The sequence below is a fragment of the Podarcis filfolensis genome, assembly GCF_964270895.1.
Source record: "Podarcis filfolensis genome assembly, chromosome: 1".
NCBI classification, from domain to species: Eukaryota; Metazoa; Chordata; class Lepidosauria; order Squamata; family Lacertidae; genus Podarcis; species Podarcis filfolensis.
Window position 1 is genome coordinate 61,099,610 of NC_139604.1, and position 27,162 is coordinate 61,126,771.

Below are 27,162 nucleotides of genomic sequence, written 5' to 3' on the forward strand. Positions count from 1 at the left end.
ACCCGGGGGGTCCTAGTTGGCGTACTTCAACAGGACTCCCCCGGCTGGTGGTTAACCCTTCCCAGTCTTCATGCAATTGGGCTGAAGCCGGGTAGCCGATAGGAGCCAATGCCTAAGGGCAATACCTCTCAATTCCTGTAATCAATAAAGTTGCGGCCTTTTACGCCTATTAACCTTAAAGTGCTCTGTGTCTTCATTTCACAAGGGGGGAGGGGACTTGCCACGCAAAGCCCAACTCAATGACTGACATCACCCTGAGGAGCGCTGCTAGATGCCGCCCGTGTTACACAGCCCTGCCTGGCCTCAACTGGAAGGAATACATTTAGTGTCACCAGCCTTATGGTATGCAATGTTCTACCAGCAGGGACCCTCACGTTTATCTTCTGGGTGCCTCAGGAAGACCTTTTTATGCCAACAGGCCTTGGCAGCTGTTTAATTTTAATAGCCAGCCACCTTAATGATTATCTGTGGGGGTTTTTTATTGTGTTTTATACCTTAACATTGTACACTGCCCTAATATTGCATGTTTGGATGGTTTGGATCAAAGAACACTTTTATAAAAACAATTTTAAAAAAGATCTTCCCAGCATTACAATAGAAAGGTGTAAACAGATCTGACAAATGAGACACCCTGTGGCCAAAAAACTAATGTATGCACAATCGGGGGTTGACCGCCTTGTTTATACTCCAGGTTTCTCCATTTATCTTTCCAAAACAAAAACAAAATAGATACGTAGTAGCACAAGAATATTAATATCAAAATAATATCAATAATAGATATGTAGTAGCATGAGAATATCAATTACAGTTTTGAGTTTACAAACAGCTGTGAAATCAGGCAACACAGTCCTTTGGGGAGCCCAAGAAGTATCCTTGTATTTTGGTAAGCGCCACCTTTTCTGTTTTGTTTTAACCTATACTATGTGCTTTTCCTGGGAATTGCTTTACTCATTTTTGTAAACTGTATAAGACTAATAGGCTCTGGCAAACCTATTGTCTGTGAATAAATGCAGGTGGTCCTTTTCTGAGATTCTAAGTTAGCAGCCGCCATCGTGTCTTGAGACAGTTCCCAAGTGCCATACATTCTATGGCAAACAATGAAATGCTACCGTAACTTTGTGCCCCCTTTTGTAAGGTGCAGCCCCTGCTGTAGACACGCTTGTATTTATACTATGTTAGTCCTGTTGTCTTCCTTCCTTCGCACAAGCTGATTTGAAACTGGCATTTTCTTATCAATATCTTTATGTGTTAAACAATACCAGGGTAAAATGCACAGTCCTTCAAAATACAGGAAGTTTGCTTGCCTTGCATCCACCTAGATAACCACAAACATACTGCCTCTGCAAGGATTCTATTATTGCTTATCTGCATTTCAGAGGAAGAGGGGGGAAACAACTATCCAGCAAAGGAGCGAAATAGAGAAAGGAAGCCAGTTCTCTCATTATTTGGAGTGATTTGATCTTCAGTCCAAGGTTTCTGGGTGGTATTTTTCTTTAGCACAGTAACTCAAATTTAATTGTAATTCAGAGTTCAGGTGTGCATATGATTCATAATAATTTGAGAGGGAAATGGGTGGAAGTCTCAATAACCTGGGATGCATATTATAATTTCCCATCATCCTGATAGCAAACATATTTCAGTTACAACTGAGGTCCTGGCCTTTTTGGTTCACTAACATCCTAAACAGATTGAAGTGATGTCTCTCATTTATACAACAGCTACAATTAAGTACCAATAATTATACACCAAAAACTAAGCTAACCCAATTTATCATGATGGGAGCTGGCCCCAGCTGAAACACACAATGTAATCTCATATGCCATTAGAGCATCATAGCAGGTTCCTGGTCCAAACAAACAAACATATTGCCAGGTACCTCTCTTAATCATGACCATGTTTTCAGGTGAGGGTTTTTAGTCATTTTTAAAGAATGTTACAATAATCAGAAGTTTTTAAGCTGGAAAACTAGCATGGGAAACAGCTCATCCGACTCACAAGACCCTTTTTAAAACCTTTGATGGTTTATTTCCTTGGGGGGGGTTATTTGTTTCTGTTTAAAAAAAAGCTTAGTGCTGAAAAGTGAATGAGGTGGAGAAATTAAGAGAACACATGCTGTTGGGTCTTTCAGTTCACGATACTGTACTTTTTTAAAAAGTATGCATTTTGTCTATGGCTATGCATACCGATCAAGAGGGAGGTTGAGAATAGCTGAAATAAAAGATAGAAGGCCTATTTTTGCCAGAGACAAGAACATGATAATTTGGCTTGATCTTTAATTGACTGTGGTTTCTGTGATTTTTATTCAATTAATAGAGGTTAAGTCAACAGTTCACTATTCCTCTTCACCCACAAATATCCAGGTTTTTTAAAGCAAACTAAAATTAGCCACACTGAAACCAATGAAATGAGTTATTTGTAACTTTAAAACCAAAACTTTTCCATTGTTTTCAGTGATATTTAGACTGAATTCATACAGTTGTCCATGGCTTTATAACCATGGGTTGATATCCAATGAAGTCATATTCAGAGTAGACTCACTGATATCTATGGACTTATTATTTCAGCAGGTGTACTCAGAGTATGACTATCACTAGTTATTACTCATAGTTCAATAAGGGCAAAGATAAGCACCATAGCTGTGTGCTCCTACCCTCCTGCTCTGCCTTTGTCATGGCAAGCCTACACTGCATTAAGCTGCACTTCCTCATTGTGTCTGAATGATCTCTTACTTAATATTGGTTAACAAACCAGGATAATAAACCAGGATCTATTATCCAGATTTGTAAACCAATATTAAACTTGAGTTCCCCTGTTCGGATACAACAGGGAGCTTAGTGCAAAGCAGAATGTGAAAGGGAAGAGGAGAGGGTCAAGGAAGGAGCACATAGCAACAGCACTCATCCATGGCTCTGTAATTCATCCAATCTCACTAACTAAAAGTTAGTTACCAAGGCTGTGTTTGGACATTCATCTACTACTTCATGCCCTGGTTTATGAAACAGTGGACTAACATAGCCTGAGTTGCAACTCAAGTTGGACTGGAGCCACAATATCTCCATTCCTTTGCAACAGTACGTTTCTTGACTGTGTACCTCTTTGGGAGAGAAACTGAAGCCACTGAGAGAAGCAAAGCAAGGCACAGCACAGTACTGCTTTATGAGAGAACATTTGCCAGTTAGGAGGGGAGAGAAAATTGATCACCCTGTTACAGCTGTACAATTCATTCATGGCAGGAAACAGGAGTTTTGTTAAGGAAAAGAAGTAATGCATGTACCCAATCCATCACAGGGAAAACTGAACATGGTGGCAGTGTACTAGCTTCCAGGAGAAACAGACAGGCCACCTTTCATTAGCAGAAGCAAACACGGAATAATTTAACTCTGCCACTTCTTGAACTTTACTAATTGGTTGCTGAAGTTACTCTGCTTCCAAATACATTTTAATAAAATTATGCAATCACCATGTGTGATAAGAACTAATTACTTTTATGACTTATGCATCCCAGAGAAATTATAAAGGCTAATGAACCTTGCTGTTGATTTATCACACAGGGTAAGTCCGAAACTTAAGTCAGTCACCAGGAATTGATTACTGTTTAATGAATGCAAAACAGCACAAAGGTATTTATTAGTGATGAAAATGTAGCAAATTGCATGTTGCCTGGAATTTATGTATTAATTTGCTAAAGACTGTTTCAGGAAAAATAAAATTAGTACGAAACAAGCAGGTTACTTGTTAGGATTATATGCAACTCTTATGAATTAGACAGAAGAAAGTCCTTAATCATGTGTTTTGCAGTCTTCCAAAGCCTTTTATAAGCATTGCCTAATTAATGCTCTCTAAACTCTCATTTTCTTGATGAGAAAATAGGCCAAGATGTTTAATTATTTGTTCAAGGTTACCAAGAGTTGCCGAAGATGATGAGCAATGTATTCCTCTTGAGAATTTCATTGTTTTAATCAACTACAAGGTATTTGCATGTGGAGTGCCTTCTGACCTTGACTTCATTCTCCCTTTTAGTTGTAATGAACATGTAAGAAAAGAAGTGGACCAACTTCATGATAATTTGCTGAACCCCAAGTTACAATGCGCTAATTATAAGCCAATTTTATTACAAAATGTACCTGAACATTTTTTTGGACTGGTATGCCATATTAAAGGTAATTCTTGGCATAAATAATTTTTTTTTTAAAAAATATGAAAAGCTTCAACCAATTATGTATATATTTGTATGCATATGTTTTATTAAACCTATATTGCAATGACCGGTGGTTGTAGCCAATGACAGGTTAAGTTTCAAGTTTCATATCATTATCATACCTCTGTATAAATACGCATCATTATCTGTGCTTTACTTCCAATTGAAGAGACTATACTTCTCTTATCTGACACTGCTGAGACTGCAGATGTCTCTTCCAAAGTTTCCCTAGCCCAGCCCATCCATCTTTCTGGAAAGACATTTTAAACTAAATACATTTTCAAGTACTTAAACCTTATTGCAACTTACATAATAACCTGTTTATAAATCTTTGTCTAAAAACTGAGTAAGATCTCTGTTCAATGTACATTGCTTTCTTTACTCCTTTGCTTTCTTCTGTATTACTTTCACCTTTGTACGCTGTTGATAAACTTATTAAAAAGTACCAAATTTTTCCATGTGTAAGACTCCTCCATGTATAAGACACTCCCTATTTGGGGAGACTCGAAATTAGAAAGTACCCTCAGAACGACCTTTGTATAAGACGAGCCCCAATTTTAAACCTAATTTTTTGGTAAAAAAGAACCCTAGTCTTATACACAGAAAAATACGGTATATATGTGCATAAAAAGAGATTGCAACTGACATGGAAATGATAGGGAGATGCATTCACTCCACTCTGAAAAACAAGTTACAAAATGGGCAGAATATTACCCTTTGCTGGCTTGCGAGGCAAGCCTAAAACTTTCCCAAAAGGTCTCAATCCAGACAGCCCAAGTATAGCACCATTACTTGACAATGGAGATCTGAAGTTGTGTGAATACCTGGCTGTCAATCCCAAGAAAAAAGATTTACATTTGATGCCACTTATCTCACCACCAGTGCTAAAATTAATAGGTTTGAGGGGAGGAACCTTAATGATATCCACAAGCCATCTACACCCAGGTTTAGTCAAACCATGGCACTTGTAGCTTTCAGAAAACAGTAGCTAAGGAGTTTAGAGTGTATATTTCAAAGAATAGCTGCATTTTGGTTCATGTAGTAGTTTGGGAAGAGCCAATTAGGTAGGCTCGCATATAATGCAAAATAGGATTATGTCTCTATCCTGAGTGAGATCCAATGCTGCTGTGGCAAATGCTGGGGTGGGGCAAATCATTTTGGTCTGGTGAAGTGGTGGAGCATATGCATCTGCCGCCTGGGACAGGCATGTGGAGCACACACACACCCCCAAGGGGGGAGGGGGGCTCACCGACTCTCCCCCACTCCGTTATACCTGACCCGGGAGCGGAAGTGCGGCTGGGTGCACGCTGGACCCAGGCTCCAATGGGAGGTTGTTGTGGGGGCGCCTGGTTGCACTCCCTCCCAAAAATGTGCCAGAAACAATGGCCCCTTCAGCCCTCCCACACTATGTCAGTGGTCTGGTGTACCCCATCATTGTCCTCCTTTCCAATTAGATGGGAGACATCCACTCCATTGCCTCTACTTGTGTGTTTCTGGCATTCAAACTGCTACTACAGTGACATGCAATCTCACCACAGGGAAGCATCTCTTATGACAATGACAGCCATGTATGTGTGAGAAAGTCCTTTGTTTTTCATAAATACTGTGAAATCTCTAACACATCTCCTACACAGGGCTGGATTTATGTTTGATGAGGCCCTAAACTACTGAAGGTAATGGGGCCCTTGATATGTCCAGCTGTCCTTTGTCAACAACAAATTGTTGCTTTTTTTGTGTTAAATATATGATATATGGTAATTTATGGACCTAATAGGTCCATACACAACACAAATCACAGTTGCTGCATGTAAGTTTTATTTTATTTGTTTTTTATCTTACATTTTGGAAATGTACATCCAGGGTTTTATTCCTTTAATTTTTTGGGGGGCCCCCAAGAGATTGGGGCCTTAAGCTTTACCTTGTTTAGCTTATACGTAAATCTGGCACTGATCCTACATTTTGTAATGTTCAGTCACCCCTTCAAAGACCAAAGAGTTGTGCGCAAAAAGATGATGGGGCCCTGCAAAGCCTATGAAGGTAGGATACTTTTCATGCACAACTCTTCTTCAACAAAGGAAGTTCCCAACCTCACAATCCAAGATGAATATTCATCATGCCATATTAATGCTGAGCAATCATTCATCCTAAATGACACTCAATTTAAGAATTCTTATTCCCCAAAGATTATGTTACATCATCCAAAAGCAAAAGGAGATGAATACTGTTTTTCTCCCTGTCTGGTTTCTATTTGGTTGTACAGAGATGACATCCCAGATAAGTGTGATGCCTAAGGCAACTTGGGGAAGTGTACATCCTCAGACATAAAAAGACTATGCCGTATTTTTAGCAATCTGCGCAAGACTGATGAGTCCACAGTCATGTTGAGAGATTAGTGAGATGTGAGGACAGGACAGATTCATTTCAGGGACTGTTAACACAGCATGACCAAGCAAACAGACACACAGAAAAACACGTTATGTATTGGTTAAGCAATTTAAGGAATTCCAGGTTAAGATTTTTAGTGGGATCCCAATATTATAATTATTTAAGATATTACCTGCAATATTCAGTTATGGTATTAGTTAGGAACATAGTGGTGAAAAGCAAATCTACCACCACTTCCCACAAGAAAATTAGTGGCAAACTACAAGTCTTAAAACACTTGTGAATATTTCTTCCAGTTCAAAGAATGTTTCAAGAGATGCTAAATATAAATGCTACTACACGTGTCATGTTTGGGGTGGGAGGCTGGGGGAAGTTGAGTTATTCAGCTTATGCACATAAATATCCTGATCAATATATTGCAAAATTATTTCCAAATGAAAGTGAAATTATACTTATACCCCAGTTTTCAGTCAAGATTGGTCCCCAAAGCACCCAGTAAAAGTATGTCTCTACTATGAATCACGTAGCTCTCTTAAGTGTTCAAATGTATATCCTCTAAAAGGATCTGAAACCTACAGAAAGGACTAAAATTAAAGGTCAGAGTTTCTCCAGCTACAAGCGTGGTTAAAAATATTGCCTTGACCAGTGCAACTGAAACATATGCCAGCAGACTATCAAGCAGACATGTTCAGGATATTGTGCATAAAAGTTGGCTATATCAAATACAACCTATTTGAATAAGTAATCTATCCACAGAAAGCCTCTTCTTCAAATTTTCAAAACAAAATGTATGTTATTGATAACTTCACTTGTCAGACTATAAAATGCATCTGAATATACAGCCAGGACCAGAAACATGAATAAATTTATTCATAAAAATGAATAAACAAATCTTAAGGTAACTGAATTGCTGGTGGGGTTTTTTTGTGGCAGTTTTTGCTTTACTTATTAAACAAACAGAATTCTCTTTCTTCCCCCCCCCAAAAAAAAATCCACATTCCAGGCGTACTTTAGCCGCATGTACAAGATTGGAGATAAGGCTGTTATATTTTCAAATGTCATAATTTGGCCTTTTGGATGACTGAGCATATTTTGAATCATTTTCAAAAACTTAAAAAAATACCAGTGCCTGTCAGCTGGCTAAGGCAATTAAAAACATTATCCCTGCTCCTACTTGCCAGATGCAGCTATTTTAAATATTGGCTGGTATATTAAAAGTCCCTGTGTGTTAGTAAAGATTTTAGAACTATGTAGTTTTTGACATGCTATAGAAGCTCTTACTATTCAAAAGCCTTATCCAAATTAGGAATGGCGTTGGTTCCACTTGGATGAACCTAGTGGAATTTCAAATACAGTAGTAGTACCTCGGGTTAAGAACTTAATTTGTTCCGGAGGTCCGTTCTTAACCTGAAACTGTTCTTAACCTGAGACACCACTTTAGCTAATGGGGCCTCCCACTGCCACCAGAGCACGATTTCTGTTCTCATCCTGAAGCAAAGTTCTTAACCCGAGGTACTATTTCTGGGTTAGCAGAGTCTGTAACCTGAAGCGTCTGTAACCCGAGGTACCACTGCACAGGAGAAGATTGAGGATATTTGGGAGCCTTTTCACTGAAGCCATCTATCTGAATTCCAGTTTCCAATATACTTTACAGGGCAAGAACCAACCCTGCCCTTTCACGAATGGACAAGCTTCTTCATGGAATGGCTCACATAGGTATCTGGTTGGCCACTGTAACAAAGGGATGATGGACAGGCCTTTGGCTGATCTAGCTGAGCTCTTCTGATGGAAGGGAGCCCAATGGAGCAGGTTTAAACTGGTGGTAGGCAATCTTTGCTGACTCCCGCTTCATCTGCAGCCTCCGAAGTCACATCCTACGGTGTTCCAGAAGGCCCCCTCAATCTTTAGGACTTTAGGGTAAAAACTGGAGACCGAATCTGCAAATATCTCCTACACTCTTGCACCAGTGGGAACATCCTATTAGTTGAATGCTGCTCAAGGAAAGGGCAGATCCAGCCCATGGATTTTGCAACTGAACCCCCATTTCAACAGGAGAAGCCATATTCCTAGTATACAGTCCCAAGAAGTTTTAAAAAAAAAAAGATTGGACATCTGAAATACAGCCTCTAAAGTGGCTCAAAATAAACTGGATGTCAAATCCTGCTTTGATGCATTTTTGTGAGTGCTGAATACATCAAAGGGAGCTGTTGAGCTGAGTGACATAAACGCAACTGCCTGCCTCAATGAGAAATGCAGGCAAAGTAAATGAAGTAATTTTTGGATGCTCATTACCTTAGTGAGGTCAAAGACAAAACAGGGTCTTGCTAAGTAAAGTAAGTGGGCTTTTATATCTAAAGCAGCATGCAAAACAATGACATGTTTTCATAGGGAAATGAGATCTATGAGAGTGAATTATATCTAATGAATACATCCCATTATGGTTTTTTTTCTAGCCTACTTAGAGCTTTCTACTCTATTTGTGGTTGAATACTGAACAACCTACAACAAATAAAGCCATTTTATACCACAATGGACTATTGGGTCATCTAGCCCAGTGCTGTCTGTCTACTCTGACTGGCAGGGCTCTCTGGTGTCTCCATCAACAGCGCCATGATCCTTTTAACTCGACATGGCAGGTACTGAACCTGGGACCTTTGGCATGCAAATCACATATCCTGCTACCGTGTTATGGCCCCATTGCCTGTTCTATAAGAATCACACAATCAATCTATTGGGTCACAGCATCCAACATTATCCAGATACTGATCTTCAAAAACTTAATAAGCACAGTGGGAATTAACAGAATGCCATCTGCATTTCACTCATTCCCATCACTCGTAGAGATTAATTTAGGGGGTTAATGTCTTTACCATCCTCCCTCCAATTTAATGTCTGCTATGACCATTCATTTTTTAAAAAAAATGAATTATTGGCAGTTATTTTTTGTGGCAGATGCCTAGAGATCAACCATGAGCTGTGTGGAATGGAAGTTGCTTCCTTGAGAATGGTCCTTCTAAGTCTCACTTATAGGAGCTGCCACAAAATATGATGAATCACCATGGCGTTTTTGTAGCATATTGTGCTGGAGAAAATTTCCATCTCACAACTGTTACAGACAAGGGAAGGGAAGGGCTTCTGTTAGAAGTTCCCTTACTATCAATATATAGTCTAAGAAAAAGATGACGTGTTGTGCAAATAGATAGGATCACTGTAGTATAACTGCACTTACGGGTAAGTATTGTTATTTTTTTCAGCCAAAGACTCTGTCCCTGGTGCCAAGTGATCCCAGGTGGAAAAAAGGCCAATGTGGGATATACTTACCTCTTAATAGTTTGGACTACCTCTGAACAGGAGAACTGCAGTAGGATAGCTTCAAATGGCCTGTTTATCCCAGTAAAAATGTAAACGTGTTTCCTATCTATAATCTAGTAACTCAGTCTTGCTCTGCCTTTCCTTATTGTGTATTATCTTTTATGCCCTTGCAACTTTCATTTATCCCACACAAATTACTACACACATGTTTTATGGCAGCTTAAATCAAAACTGCATATTTTGTTCTTCACTGCACCTCAGTCTCTGGTACCCCAAGCATCGGGTTTAATGAAATACATGTTGTTTTTCAAATGACCTGCTTTCTCAAGTCTCTGCACATCATTAATATTCTCCAGACTGCCTGCAAGAATTTATTAATTCATTTGAAATGCATTTTCCCTAAACAAAGAAGAGAAGCCTGCTACTCCTTCACCTCTTGCACTCCTGTCAACAACAACATTAGTGAAAGGCAAATACTTATATCTAATGCTAATATCTGAATTGATCCATGGGGTGTTTTGCAGGTTGTTAAAGTTTATTAGCCATCACAGATTATCAGGAAAAAAATGTTTAGTTGGCTAATTACTACAGCTGTTGCTGTCAGAAGTGCATGAGCTTCTTACAGCACATACAGAAGAATCAACTCCTGGAAGCTTCTTACCAGCAAGATAATCTACATTGCAATGCATGTCTCCTAGTGGAAATAAGCTGTGCATCCAAGCCACGGGGGACCAATAATAGTGACTCCCCAAAATATATAAGGGAGTAGGTGGTCCCTGAGCTATTCTGGACCTAAGTTGTTAAGGGCTTTTAAATGAATACAAGCACCTTTAACCTGGCCTGGTTAGAAAATTCTAATCATTTATTTGCAGGGCTTCCAGCAAACAGAAGGCCCTCACAGCATTTCTCCCCACCCGGCCCCCACAGGTTGTTTTTTTTATTACTCCAGGGGGTGGGGCAGGGAAGAATGCAAAATTAGCACCACCATGATGAGTTGTGTTGGGGTTTTTATAAGCCACTCTCTTGGAGGACTTGGACCATTTTGCTTTTCAGTACATCTGAGCAATCTTTGCCCTGTCCCGAATAGAACACATTATTATTATTCCCCCTCTGGCTCCCTCTGCTTTGTCTGAGTGTGATATCTTCCGAGCAAAAAATATTATACTTGAAGTGGCATTAAAAGAGCTATAGCATCTCATCACTTTCAGGTATGCTTACAATCAGAGGGGGAAATGAATTGGTGATTTATATATTAGTGATGCTTTGCAACAGCTAAATTCACAGAATTAATAAAACACAGCAACATACAGCTCAGAATACAGTCCTACGGAATAATTACATTATCCCTGTGCTTGAATAGCTTATTCTGGGAGCTGCATTTCAAGCAAATGAGCAGTGCCAAAGACAGGAATAAAAAAAGCTTAAGTCTATTTCCAGTACACTAAAATTACAAATATTTTATTCTGACGAGGTATTAAAGCATTATGTGCCTGTATTTCTTAGAAATTAAACTTTAAGGAACTCATAGCAGGAGAAAATAGCATCAACAAGCTGCAATGTTATAGTGATCACTGGCCAAAAACAGTTGGTAATTTCCAGTAACTCATCTAAATGACTTTTTGAATTGGAAGAATCACAGCTCAACGGTAGAGATTAGGTATGGAATTTGCTCCCACAATAAGTAGTGATGGGCAACAACTTGGATGGCTTCAAAAGCGGATTAGACAAATTCATGGATGATATGGCTCTCGATAGCTACTAGCCACAATGGCTAGGCACCACCTCCATTGTCTGAGGCAGTGTATACTTTCCAATGTCAGCTGCGGGGACCACAAGTCAGGAGAGTGCTGTTTGCACTTAGGTCCTGCTTTCAGGCTTCCTACAGGCATCTGGTTGGCCACTAGATGGTCCACTGGCCTGATCCAACAGGTTCTTCTTATGTTCGTAACCCAGAAGGTACCAGGTAGGGCAGGGAAGATATTCCTTTCTGAAACCTTGGAGAGCTCCTGCCAGTCAGTGAACATAACACTCAATGAGATGAACCAATGGTCTCTCACTACAAGGCAGCTTCTTTTGTTGTTCCTTAAAGCACAGTCACACGGCCTCAATTCTTTTCCAGGTCATACGGAAATAAGCAGAGTTGCCTAACAGGCCTTACCTTTTAAGAGAAATAAGCTGGTGCATCTCTCAAACAAAAAATTATTCACAGTTGTGTAGAAACAGAGTGTTCAGTAGTCACCAGCACCTACCTAGGTTGTTGAAGTCAGGAAGCAAGTTTATCCTATGTGATTCCTCAAAAATCTTACCAGCCCCATAATTTCTGCATAGTGAAAGCTTTCCAATTCACATTTTGGGGGGCTAATTCATACACTACTACATGTGAGCCATCTCAACCTGTCCTTCGACATATGACTGTGTCCACAAGGTCCAAGATCTACAGAGGTTTAAAGGAGAAGTATGGGGTGGGGCTTGAAGGCTTTCTTGCCTTCATTCCTCCCCTAGCCCAGCTGCTGGTGCCACCAGTGCGAGAAAGGAAAGACAAAAGCCTCTCGGAAGCAGCATGCACGAGAGAGCTCCTTCAAAAGGTGTTTTTGCACAGGGCTTTAATACCCACACAGATGATGAGAGATTAGATATTGCTGCAGTGGCTGCAAGACATTTTTTCTCTGCTAGGAACAGGGTTTTGCAGCCAACGCAGGATTCAACCCTGTCCTCTTGCCTATCAGCTGACTTCACCAGTGATTGGGGGGGGGGGCTTCACAGGCTAAATTGGACCCTGTGGCAGGCCAGGATTGGCCCATAGGCCAGAATTTTCCTACCCCTGAAATAGACCATATAAATAAATAATTGCAATGACTACCTGCTGCGGGGGGGGAGCAATTCAATGACTGTGAAAATTGCAAACAAAAAAAAAAAGCATGTGGTCCGATGGAAGACATTACACACATTACATTTCTTCACATGGGCACATGTATGGCCAAGGACAGAGCTGCTTTACCCGGGGTGGGGGGGGAGACATATTGAGTGAATCAGCCCAAAAAGACTATTGAAATTGAAGCTGATAAAGTTTCACAAACCAAAATTAGACTGTCCCGCCTCTACTGCTCTTAATTTCAGCAGCATTGGTAATTAAGGAATAGAAACCCATCTGTTTTCTACAGAGTGTAACTATTAGGTTTAAAGTTTCAGCTGAATTGTATCACAGGACGTTTAATTTGTGTACACGGTTGCAGTCACTGCAAATACAGGCAAATTTATCACTCATCTGTATGCATGAAAATTTAGGCCTGTAATTTCCATGTTGAATATTGCTTAGTGATCAGGCTTCACAGACTGATGAACGTAATTTCCATAATGAATCAGGAGCAAACATAAATCAAACCATACATACTTACAAATAAGAGAAAGCAAATTAACAGACCTACTTTACAAACCTCAGGAGATGCTCACACTTTTGTTAGGAGCTTGCTCTGCACAAGACTAGCACAATTTAGAGAGTGAATTAAGGTGGGGGGCTAGGCCAAGATTTGCAACTGCAAGCGCAATGCATGGCATCGATACACAATACACCTAGATATCAGGGAATTTTAGCTAAACCATTAAATGAGTGAGAGTGGAACTAATTGAGTGGAAGGTTAATCTGTATTAAAATGCCTTCAGGTGTGTGATATTTAAAGATTGCTCTCTTTAAATGCTGATGAATTCTTTCATACGAATATTTGTTTCTTCCATGCCAACTTGGTTGTTAGAATTTCTATAGCACCAAGTTGTGTGCTCTTTTGATGCATGCAGGTAGAGGATGAGGGAAGAAGGACAGTGACACTGGGCACTTTCAGATGATCTGTTAATGGAGCATTCATCCCGAATTGCTTGAAGTGAGATAAGACTACATTAGCTATTTAATGAACATTCATTGTTATTTGTCTGCATTGAGATCACTGCTGTGTCAAAGCAAGTGCTCTCCTCCACACTTTCCAGTGCATTTTCCCTGGCACCTGCCTTATCACAAAACACCAGAACTTTGGGGGGAGAGCATATGTTGAGGAAGACCTCTCAATCAGCTGTAACTGCACATCCTGAATTTGCTGGTATGTGACTGAATCCCACTTGAAAATAGTGACAGCCTAGAAAAGCCCAGTGATAGGAGAGACAGGAAAGTGATATAACCCGAAGCACACCTTATAGAACTTGCATAATACATTTTTCTCATATAAATCCCCTCAACAGAGGATCAGCAGTTGGCGGGGGGGGGGGGGGGCTTATGAAAATAAGTTGAGAACCATATGAAACTATATTATTGGATACGATTCTATTGTATTGAAAACTGTAAATTTATGCTAAGAAGTAGTGGAGGGTGGATTGAAGATATAAACTCTGCATAAGTGAGAAAAATATCCCAGCAGTGAACTCTTCAGTCTATAAATGCCCGCTTAGAGCAATCATAGCTAGCAGCAAGTTACTGCACAAGAAACATTCAAATCACCAACCTGGTGCCTGGAGAGGAACCATTGCAGAATTTAAAAACGGAGGAAATAGACTATTCAGCAGCCTAATCATATTATTTTGGCCAAGAGCCAATGGACACACAGCAGCAGAGTCAAAAACAGGATAACTGCAGAGACCAAAGCTAACACAGCACATGCCCACATAGTTCCTTGATACTCGGCCACCATCCACCAAACATGGACTTTCCACACTAACACTCCCATATTACCTATATGTGGAAGCCTATGAACAACAGCTAAACAGTTGATGGCACCTGTAATGCAAATGAGAGGTAATATTCCATATGGAATTGTGGCACAAAACACAGGTCTGGATTCAGTTCTCCTTAAAAAGAGTCCTTTTTGTTCTCTATTTTGATGAACAGGAGAGTGCAAGCTCTCCTTTTCCTATTTTACAGCTTTGCAAGCCAGGAAGAATTTAGAGAATCAGCTGACTGGTCACCAGAAGTCAACAGTCTAGGCTTCTTCTCATTTATGTCATAAAGAATAACCCAGTTGTTAACTTCCACCCACCTTTCCAGAGCTCTGTGTTTCACTCACATCTTTTCTTCACCCCAGCTCGCTCCAATGTAAAGCACTCCTTGCCAGCCAACCCGCCTTTTCCTCTTCCTTCAAAACCGCACGCTAGCCCAAGGAATCTTTGAGCCTTTGTCTGCCACTATCCACCCCCTCTGGGATTTCTGGGTCACATCTAAATGGTAAGTCACTTGAGTTTAATATGTTCCTAAAGTATAATAATGATGGTGTAGCTTACTCAGATAAAACTGTACTGCTAGGACATAATTCATTCTTGGTGTTATTAACTCATGATACGTACATGGTGGTCACATGCAGATTGGCACTCAGATCCTATTACAGAGCCTGTGCCAGTACAAAGGTTAGTTTTTTTAGCTGTCACAACCAAGTAATGGAGGTGCAGAGTTCTTCGTGAGACACATCATCCTGAGGAAGTCAGAGCAGGGCGGCGGGGGTGTGTGTGTGACAGTGATAACGATGCATCTGCAGTTGCAAAAACAATTCTGAAGTAGGCAAGGAGTGAGAAGTGGGGGAGAAGGAATGGGGCTGGCAGGCAAGTGGCAGGACAACCTTTGGCCACCTCTGAAATTAGGTAAAGGTTGTGATGCATCATTTGGGAGCCCCCTGGGCAGTGTACAGCCTTCAGTTCAGCTTAGCAGGGCCTCCAATGGTGGCTTGCTAGGTTTTGGCAATTTCCCATTTGGTAAGTCATGGGCAGGTAGCAAAGCAAGTGGCTTATTATGTCCCTGACAGGCTTCCATACATGGTTTGTTTGTTAGTTAGTGGGTCACAAGTTGTCTGAGCCTGCTTTAGACCCTTAGCAGTTCTACTTAATTCACTGAGTGACCTGTAAATACAATGAACCACAAACACCATAACAGATGTCAGTATTACTAGCCCTATTGCTGGGTGGCACTGTGGTCTAAACTACTGAACCTCTTGGGCTTGCCAATAGGAAGGTCGGCAGTTCAAATCCCCGCAATGGAGTGAGTTCCTGTTGCTCTGTCCCAGCTCCTGCCAACCTAGCAGTTCAAAAGCACACCAGTGCAAGTAGATAAATAGGTACTGCTGTGGCAGGAAGGTAAACAGTGTTTCTATGCGCTCTGGTTTCTGTTACGGTGTTCCGTTGCGCCAGAAGCGGTTTAGTCATGCTAGCCACATGACCCGGAAAGCTGTCTGTGGACAAACACTGGCTCCCTCCGCCTGAAAGTGAGATGAGCGCCACAACCCCATAGTCGCCTTTGACTGGACTTAACCATCCAGGGGTCCTTTACCTTTACCTTTACCTATTGCTTGGAGTGTAGCATGATCCTTCAACTAAATCACATCAACTAGAAACAAGAAGAAAGTGTGTAGTGTAGAGCAGACATGCCTATTTTTTCACCACGCTGGAAAGATAAGGACTTAAAACATACAACACACACTTCTTAGGCTATCACAACCATACTTGGGTGCACGTAGTTTATTAAAATTTGCTGCTTGGAAACGCAGTTGAATACAACTTGGGAAAAAACTTGCTGTGCAATTTGTGCGAACACTCACATTAATTTCCCCAATAGCCGCAGCCTCATTACTGCCAGATTTGTGCATCCCATTATGATGCTGACATTGGCATTTGTGTGATTAGTGAGGAAATTACTGATTCATTCAGATTTAGCATGATCTTTATTGCTCTTAATTAAGCAACGGAATGTGAAAACTGTTATGACATTTTAATTATCTGAATGCAATACAATTTGTATATTTTCTTTTTTTTAAAAAATATACATCTGGTGGGATCAGTATCTTGATCAGTTACAAGTAACTGACTAACCTTCTGCTGGAAACTGAATTTCCTCTGCTCCATCCCCCAATTTCATTATCTCTTGTTAATAATCATCTATGACAGTTAAAGAAATGAATGCTTACTCTTCAAGATCCAAGATCTCTAGGATCTTAAAATAGCTACTGTAAAAGTTTAGGATGGTTTTTACTCTTTTACTTATTGATGATATTCTCCATGACAGAAGATCTCCCAAATTCTGAACTCTGTTGCATGGGGGACATCTACAAGTGCAGCAGGCTCTGCACTGCAGATTTTCACCATCAAACATCTAGAGGGTGGCAGAGCGGAAGGGGTCAGCTATTGAGAGGTCCCAGCTTTCCCCCTCATCACATTCCATAGGACTATGTGGCATCAAAAGAACAGTCTCTCAACTAGTGGCAACTGTGGTGCATTTGTTTGTAGTGCAGAGATGGGCGACTTGCTGGACTACAACTTCTGTCATTTCTGACCAATATCCATGCTGGATGGAGCTGATGGGAGTTGCAGTCCAACGTCATTTAGAAGACCACGTTCCCTATCTCTGATGGCCCCAACCTGTGCTATGCATTTAAAGCAGCGTTTAAACAGTCATGGCTTCCCCCATAGAATCCTGGGAACTGCAGTTTGTTAAAGGTGCTGAGAGTCATCAGGAGGCCCCTATTCCCCTTGCAGAGCTACAATTCCCCGAATGGTTTAACAACCCATCCCTCTTCCCAGAGAACTCTGGGTATTGTAGTTCTGTGGGTGGATGGGAATATGGGTTTCCTAAAAAAACCTCAGCACCCTAAAACCGCAGCTCCCATGATTATTAGGGGAAAGCCGCAGCTGTTAAAAGTGGTGGCATAGTGCTTTTAATGTATAGTGTGGATGGAGCCTGATATGGTAAAAAATATGTTCATTGCAAAAGTCTAAGCCAGGAATTACACATGTTTATTCTTCTTCTTCTTTGGCGATCACTCATAGCTGAGGAAGATTGTCTTCCATAAACACGGTTTTAACAATGAGTCCGTAAGTGACTGTGGAGGCCAATTCTGGATCCACACGTCCTTCCACAGTGGGGACATTGGTTTCTGGGCGGGAGTTGATCACAGTGTGGAATTGTCAAGCGTGCCTTCCTCTTAGCATGTTTCTCCCTTGCATCCTGAGTTCGAGCGTCTTCAAAGCCCAGGACACCTTTGGTAAAGGCTGTTCCTTCAAGTGGAGCACTCGTAGGGCAGTGTTTCCCAGTTGTCAGTGTTTATACTACATTTTTTTAGATTTGCCTTGAGATAGCATTTAAACCTCTTTTGTTGACCACTAGCATTATGCTTTCCATTTTTAAGTTCGGAACAGAATAGTTGCTTTGGAAGACAATCATCAGGCATCCGCACATGACCAGTCCAATGAAGTTGATGTTGAAGAATCATTGCTTCAACACTGGTGATCTTTGCTTCTTCCAGTACACTGATATTAGTTCGCCTGTCTTCTCAAGTGATGTGTAAAAAATTTTGGAGACACCGTTGGTGGAATCTTTCTGGGAGAGTTGTGTACAGCTGTTAACCAAATGAAAAACAACAAAGCCAGTGGACCTGATGGGATACCTGCCAAAATCTTCAAAGTGGGCAGAATTGAACTTACACAACAACTTCACAAGCTCATCGAAAAAATCTGGGAAAGAGAAGAGATCCCAGCAGACTTTAGGGATGTCAAAATTACCAATCTCTTTTAAAAAGGTGACAGAACTGGTTGTGGAAACTATTGCGGCATCTCTCTATTAGCTGTGGCCAGCAAAATTCTTGCAAGGATCTTAGCAAACCGTCTCTTAACAATATCCGAGGCTGACCCTTCCTGAATCCCAAAATGGTTTTCAGCCTTCTAAGGGGACAGTGGACACGATTTTCACCGCTCAACAGCTTCAAGAAAAATGCAGAGAGCAAAACAAATCCCTGTATATGGCGTTTATTGACCTGACTAAGGCTTTTGACACTGTAAATCGTAATGCCCTGTGGACTGTCCTTCTGAAAATTGGCTGCGCAGATAAATTTGTAAACATCATTTGGCTCCTCCATGATAATACGACAGCAACAATCACATATAACAATGGCTCTCAAAGTGAACCATTCACAGTGGGATTAGGTGTTAAACAGGGTTGTGTTATTGCTCTAGTCATTATTTTCATTGCCATGATCCTACACTTTGTCGAAGGGAAACTCTCCACCAGAGTAGAAATCATATATTGAACAGATGGAAAGCTCTTCAATCTGAGCAAGCTGAAAGCAAAGAGTAAGGTTACCGTAACTTCCATCATAGAGCTTCAGTAGGCTGATGACAACGTAGTGTGTGCACGCTCAGAGGATGACCTCCAAACCATCCTAAATATCTTTGCAGACGCTTACAAAAAGTTTGGCCTATCACTCAACATCCAAAAAACCAAAGTGCTGCACCAACAAGTACAAAACAACCCCTCTGCAGCACCACAAATCCAACTCAATGGTGTAACATTGGAAAATGTCAATCACTTCTCCTACCTAGGCAGTTATCTTTCCACAAGGGCCAACATTGATGCCAAAATCCAGCATCGCCTGAGCTCTGCAAGTGCGGCTTTCTCCCAATTGAAGTACAGCGTGTTTGAGGACCGGGACATTCGCAGGGAAACCAAAATGCTTGTTTACAAAGCTATTGTACTACCAACCTTACTATATGCTTGTGAAACATGGACCACTTATAAACACATGTTTATATGCTAAGCTGAGTACATGAGACTAGAAAAAAAACTCAGAAGGTTTGTAAGAATTTGAGCAATCCTTATATGAATGAATGACTTGGAAGAAGTGGAACCAGTATTTGGATCAGCTTGGTTTCTACATTGTTTCATAAATTCTAGAAGCTATTTGAGTGCTGCCTACATGCTGCCTATATGTTGCATGCTCATGGAAATTCACATGGGAGAAAAGTTATTGGGATCGGAGAATGATTTACAGCAAAGCAATGCACAGAAAGGGTTAAAAGCCCCCCCCCCCCGGCATACACACGACTCCTTCGCTTCAAATTTAATCACCTGAAGGCGTTTTCCTTTCTTAAATGGCACTGGAGCTCTTATGTGTAGAATGCAGTTCGCCTCTCATATAGGAGCTCTTGGGACTTTTTCCATCCTCTCTCAATAGGCAGCATTTTCCCAGTTAATAAACAAGTTGCCGTGTTAAAAGGCAACAGCATCTGTGCAACAGCAACCTCCTCTCCCAAGCCTGTCGTTAGTGGTGAACTGTAATTTGCTAAAACACTTTCCTAATGTTTGGTATGAGTTCAAGCAGAAAGCGTATTGCTCTTTTAAAAATGAAGTACTCTCCCAAGATCAACATTTTTCTCCAAAGCTAATAGGTTTGGGAATAGCCGGGGGTGATTTTTGGCTACCAATCCTGATGAGGAATTCCGGACTAAAGCACAAAGTAACATACAGCTTATATGCGTAAATATTCTGGAAGTTTGCTGTTGTCTAAGAATCTATCTGCTTCAGTCGCACAATATACCTGAATGCCGAGACCCTTCTAAACCCTGGATCTAGCAAGCGCTAAAGAATAAGTCAGACTAGCTTCCTGTTGAGGTGGTCGCCTAGCCAGGGTGATGGACCATTAAGGGAAACAAAGAAAAGAGGGGTTCTGTGTGAGATGGCAAATGGGGTGGGGCCCCTCCCCCAGCTGGCTGTTAGTTAGAAGGACCAAGCTTGTGAACTTCGAGTTAAGTTAAAGACAGTTACTGGCCCAGTATATGCATAACAGTAAGCAGGGAGGAAATAAATTAGAGGACTGACTTAGTATTACATGTGAACCAGGCAAGGCAAGGCAAGAACAGTGAAAGGTGAATCTGTCCATTTCTATTCCTCTCTAAGGCCACAATCACACCATACATTTAAAGCACTATTATACAGTGGTACCTCGGGTTACAGACGCTTCAGGTTACAGACGCTTCAGTACCTCGGGTTAAGAACTTTCTTTCATGATGAGAACAGAAATCATGCTCTGGCGGTGCGGCGGCAGCGGGAGGCCCCATTACCTAAAGTGGTGCTTCAGGTTAAGAACAGTTTCAGGTTAAGAATGGACCTCCAGAACAAATTAAATTCTTAACCCGAGATACCACTGTATTACTTTAAAAAGTCCTAGCATACCCAAGGAATCCCAGAAGCTGTATTTTGTTAAGCGTGCTGAGAGTTCATAGGACACCCCTATTTCCCTCACAGAGTTATGATGCCCAGAGCAGTTTAACAATCAAGCCCCCTCCACAGGAAACTAGGAACTGTAGCTCTGTGAGGTGAATAGGGATCTCCTAACAATTCTTAGCAAATTACTGCTCCCAGAATTCTTTGACAGAAGCTATAACTGTTTAATGTGGCATCATACTGCTTTAAATGTATGGTGCTAAAGTGGCCCAAATCTTCCATTTTTTTCCAATCTTAAGTTAAATTTTTCACATTTCCACAGCAGTTTGCAATTTTTAAAAAACCCTCACAAAAATACATCAACATCTTAGTGTGACATTCTCCAGATACATAATTTTTTTGAAAGCATTTCCCCCCCTAATATCACACAGTTTTGATAAGCTATTTTCACTAACGCATGGAGAAGAGGGGTGGACACAAATTGTTTATGGCTTACTGTCATGTGTGAACTGGGTATTTGCATGGTGCAGTTCTCCATTACACCCTTACTTGGTTATTACACCCAACATGGCTATGTTGATTTATGGTTAAAACCATCCTAACATACTGATGCCATTAGACTGTATAAAACATAAAAGTTACAAGTCATTTATATTATACAATAGCTTCAGAAACAGTGAAGTATAAGGAGTGAAGCAGATTTTCCATTTAAAGCACAGTGTTCCTCTGTTCAGCTATAGCAATCAATCAGCTGCCTAATCTCATGTATTCTAAGACTAATTTACAGGGGGAAAGAGTCTGATAAAACTAGTCTTCCTGCAGTAAATGATCTAATTTGAGAGGATTGCTCCTTCCTCCAAGACGTATTGATTTAATAGCCTATTTAAACTTTATTGGTAGGAAAATACATAGAATAAAAGAGAATGCAATAGTCCTCTGGAAAAGAACAGAGAACGTGGGTGAAATAGTTTACTAAGAGGTTGGCACTAGTGAAGAAGCGCAGAACGTTCACTGCTCCACATCCAGCTCCCTAGACAGCATAGCACAACAACAAAACACAGATTTTAAAATAAATTAATTGGTTATTTCAAAATGTGCTTGGTATTGCCAAATACTATAAAAGGGTTGAGGGAGTGGAGGAAGAATATACACAAATTACCTATGGATTACAAGAGTGCCACACATTGCAAATACTTCTGCAAATGTGCTAAACTATAAACAATAAGCTACAATTCTCAGAGGTTTAAACAGTCAATCCCTCTTCTCAGGGAACCCTGGGAACTGCCACACTTTGAGGAGAACAGGGATCTCTAACAATTATCAGTACCCTTAACAAACTGTAGTTCCCATGATTCTTTGGGGGAAGCCATGACGGTCTGAAGCAGTGACCACTTTGGAAACAGGATGCTGTACTAGATGGGGCCATTGGCCTAATCTAGCAGGCTCTTCTTCTGTTCTTATGGTGACACTGCTTTAAATGTACAGTTCAGAGGGCCTGAGAGTGGAATCTCAGCATTATGCATGCACTGACTCATCCTAAAAGTTAATACAAAGCCAGACCCTCTCTCTCTTTCACAAAAACGCACCAGAATGGCTCCCACTGAATTCTATGGAACAAAATAAAACGCTGCAATTTGGGAGTCAATAAGAATAAAACCTGTCCTTATTCAACAATGGCCTGGTTTGAATAAGACACTAAGCCAAACCACATATAGGGCAAATGTGTGAACCCTCAAAGAGGGGTACCAACTCTCTCCACACTAACCATGATCTGTAACCAAAGTTTGCCCTATAGGTTATGGCTTGTCTAGGAGAACTTAGGTTTGGACTAGCATTTTGCTAGTCAAACTAGTTCCTACAGTATTTCACTTCCTCCACATAATCATAAGAGTTATTTTCACTGGAAGGTATGTTATGTAGTAGAGCACACACTCACTCAAAGCTGAGAAGTTTTCTCAAATTATCACAAAAAGTAGGCAAATTTTACAAAAACAGAAGAAACCTACTCTTTAAGAGATGAAAGCATAACTGAGAATAAAATTTGATCTGTTGAGGAAGTAAAAATATTTATCCTTAAAATGTCATGTCTTTTTACAGTCTTATGCAGTCTGTCATGAAAGGGAAATGTGATTGTAACAGCTATGAGGGATAAAATAGTCTATAAAGTTTTTCACAATTGCTTCTGCTGAAGGATATTACACCCATAGAAGCCACCCAAAATTTTAAAGCAATGGTTCCTCTCCTCCCACTGACGCTGTATCTGAAGGGTAAACCCTCCCAAAGTAATGAAAATGATTTTTATAACTGCAGTATTATTATGGCTGCCTCCCTCACTGGAGCACAGTCGAAATTAATATGAAGTTGTCACTTTGCAATGTGTTGGGCGTATGAAGCACATGTTCAGTTCTTATATTCAAGGACTTGGAACATTTTTCTTAAAACCTTTGATCTGAGTTCTCAAGTTATAAATACATTTCCTTGACGTAACTGCATTTCAGTACCTTCAAACTGAAAAAAGTACTTCATTTTCCCCATCAAGATGGAGATCACACAAATGTGGAGGTCAAAAGCCAAAAGTGATTTTTGTGCTATTACTGTTTTGAGAAAAGGCAAGTCAACTTGGTTCATTGATTTCCAAAATTCAACAATGGTCTATGGAAAACTATTTCAGCACTGTGGAGCAGAATACATTGGGGAGCCTTCCACCTCCTTGTATACCCACATATTAATGGACTACAACCCTGCATCATTCCCAACAAGCATTGCCAATGGTCAGGGACTGTGGGATGGTAGTTCAACAACATCTAAGGACACAAGACTGGGGGAGGCTGCTTTAAGCCCCAGAAGCGCTTTTCTAGTAACAGAAGTAATATATGGACACTTTTTGGTCTGGTGCGATGCTGATCCAGAAAACACAAAATGCCTACACACAGTTCTGAAATGCATCCTTCAAGAGAGTGAATTTGAGTCCAACACCTATTACCGTATTTTTCGCTCGATAACACGCACCTGACCATAACACGCACATAGTTTTTAGAGGAGGAAAACAAGAAAAAAAAATTCTGAATGAAACAGTGGATGTATCATTTTTGTGCTTCATGCTGCGGCCACAGACATGTGATTTGATGGTGAGTTTGGGGTAGCCCAATGCAAAGATCCTGAGGATCCATGTGGATCCATGCTTTGTAACCACGTTTTTGCACCATTGCAGCCCCAGGCAACAGTGGGTGCGTGATTTTTTTGGTGCAGGCTGTAGCCATGGACATGCTATGTGATCTGTTGGTGAATTTGGGGTGATCCAATGCAAAGATCCTGAGGATCCATGTGGATCCATGCTTTGTAACCACGTTTTTGTACCATTGCAGCCCCAGGCAACAGTGGGTGCGTGATTTTTTTGGTGCAGGCTGTAGCCATGGACATGCTATGTGATCTGATGGTGAATTTGGGGTGACTCAATGCAAAGATCCTGAGGATCCATGTGGATCCGTGATTGGAACCACGTTTTAAGTAGGGAGGGAAGGAAAAACATAGAAGCGACAAGGAGAGGGGTGTGCAGAGAAGCAGCTGGCTAAGAATGCAGGAGAGGGGTTTTACCGGAGGGAGGAAAGGAAGGCAAAAGTCCCCCCCCCCACAAGCCAACCAGCTCTCTCTCTCCCCCCCCCCCACCTGCATGTTGCCTTCGAGTCCCAGACGCACGGAGAGGAATTAGAAGGAAGGACGCTCTGCTTGCCTGGAGGGGAGGGGTTTTCTCTGCTCTTTGTTCCGTTTGAGCAAACACAGTAAGGAAACAGAAGCAGGTGGGCAGTAAGACCCTGAGGCAGAATGCAGGAAAGCAGCAGCTTCCTCCTTTCCTCCCTTCTCCGGACGATTTGATATTTGCCTGATTTTTGCCTTCACTCGCGCTTGTCAGCTCCAGGGACCACACATTCGCTCAATAACACGCACAGACATTTCCCCTTACTTTTTAGGAGAAAAAATCTGCGTGTAATAGAGGGAAAAATACGGTATTTACGAAGTTCTGCATTCACTGAACATGGGGAATGGTGAATTCAAACAAAAGTTGACAACACTGAATTCTACCACACTGGTATCCACAAACAAAAGGTGGCTCCTGAAGTGATTATTCTGCAACTAACCCTGATCACCTCCAGGAACAAACAAACAACCCCCTAAGGCACACAATACAAAACTGCAAACAGGTGTCTCTGAAACATCTTTCAAAACCTTTCCAGTTCTTCTGCCTCCAGCCTGTATAAATTCTTTCTTCCTAAGGATCCCTGTTTGTCATCACATTTCACTCTACCTTCTCTGTAACCCAGCGCTCAGTCTAAATCCCATATATCCCATGGGCTCATCGTCTCTGGGCCTGCAACTATGTCTTATGGCCACTGAACCACCTAAGCAGGCGAAGCAAACTATGCTAGCTGCTTTCTCCACTTGGATGTAATACAGCAGCAAGATGTGCCCAAAAAGAAAAGTGCTGAATATCCAGCTGCCATCAGCTTTAGTTCCTTGCAGTGCAATAAGCAGGGCCAGCCATCGCTAATCATTAGGGAGAGTGAGGCAATCTCCTCAGGTAGCAGTGGCAGCCTTTCCACCACCAGGAGCAGTCATTCCTCCTAAGCTTCCTGGCCTGTCTCTCTGGAGAGCAGAGCTGTATGTGCTAGACATATTATACACCACCTAAGGTAGTAGAGGAAGGCACCCCATTGCCAGTGTTGAAGAAAGGTTCAATTATCAATCCAGCCCCTTCTGCACACAGAATGAGGTACAACCATTTTCTTCTTTGCTTCAGACTTCTAAATGTCTTGGGCTGGCCCTCATACAGTCTTAGCAGCTCACTTTCCACTCTTTAAAACAGATCCTCTATTCCCTCAACATTCATCTCCAGATTCTTTAAACTTTTATCACTTCTAGGGAGTGTACTACACGAGGAAACATTTCAAAAGATTTCTATTCCGTAAAACACATCCATATACGTGTATACACTGAGCGTTGTGGGAGTGCAGGCATTTCTCCATTCCGAAGGCCTCCATCTCAGTCAAAAGACACACAATTCTCCATAAATATTACTTTACTGAAAGCTTGGTGTGCCTCATCCTTTGCTTCACTGCAATATATTTTATTTCAAAATGCCTTTCACTTACAAAGCTTTGACCCATTCCTGCAGAACCCAGGTTTTTAGAGTTATGGACACTTCTGCAGGATGTCAGATGAGTTAATGCACCATCAACTCTAAAATACATAGGTTGCTGTTAACTCTGTCATTCCAGAGCATTTTCAAAATCTACAATATCAGTCTGACCACCACAAATATACAAACGTCTGGCTTGCTTACATGTGGATACTGTTCTATTAAAAACATTTTCTTTTTCGTAACATATTGACTGAGACCACGAGCTACAAATCCTCTTTAACAACAACAAATACCTCAATGAATTTCAATTTGAATGCATTTTTTTTAAAAAATGTTTCTTCTTTTCTTTATGTCTGGTTCTGACAGCTTCTGATGGCTCATTTAGGGCCACCAAGAGATTGAAGTTTTGACCAAACTAACATCACTAAGTGCTTTCAGTTCCCCCATATGTACAATGAGTGGTCTATCAGACTCATTTTTAATTTGAAACTGAGGCATATTACCTGAATGTGGATAATAAGTTCATTCTGACATTTCAGTTTTCAAGGGGAGAAAGCAAATTACAAGTGAAATAAACAAACAGAAAATGCCGGAGAACCAAGTCAACTTAAAGCACAGCATGTTGTACAAGTCACATTTAATGTTCTGTCCGTTTAAGCAAAAGGAGACTAAATACCAAAAGATCCATGTTTAGAATTTGTAATATGCCTTTGTTGCTCCTGCTCACGATTAGGAATGTCTGATCTTGGTTCTTTCGCTCCACCTTGCCTTGTAGCTGGTCTGAAGAGGTTTTGCTCCCACTGATACTACACAGCTAATTACTGGCGCTATTGACTGGAAGTAAAGATTAGACAGGAGACAGGATAACAAGAAAGAAAATCTTTAAGCATTCATGTTCACCTCACAGTATCTCTGCTGGTGGGAACCAGCAACAAAAAGTGAACACACTTCTTTGAAAGTTCAGACACGTCATGTGGACATGCACAAAAGCAAGGAACTTCTCTGGCACAAGGGTGGAAAGTTGCAGCAGGAAACCAAAAGCCATCAGATTGCTCGTAAAAATCATGTGTGTAACCTAAAAGGTCAGGTCTACAAACTTTTTTTTTTTAACGCTTTAAAATGGTTTAACATCAATGCCTCCTTAAAGGAAACTTGAGAAATTGTGTCCTGGTA

General features: G+C 41.0%; 1 protein-coding gene across 12 annotated transcripts in view; it reads right to left on the reverse strand.

Annotated features, from left to right (window-relative positions):
• Nucleotides 1-27,162, reverse strand: part of CHID1 (chitinase domain containing 1) — a 98,430-nt gene that overhangs the window by 15,416 nt on the left and 55,852 nt on the right. For 2 of the 12 annotated variants that reach the window (XR_014541905.1, XM_083587531.1), the window contains one exon: nt 26,610-26,823. The exons of the other annotated variants lie outside the window; for them this stretch is intronic. Coding sequence is in view for 1 of the 2 variants with exons in the window: in XM_083587531.1 (XP_083443657.1) it covers nt 26,817-26,823 (7 nt within the window). In the remaining variant the exon portion in view is untranslated. Of the gene's footprint in view, nt 1-26,609; nt 26,824-27,162 lie in introns of those variants that run through there. 12 annotated transcript variants of the gene reach the window in all.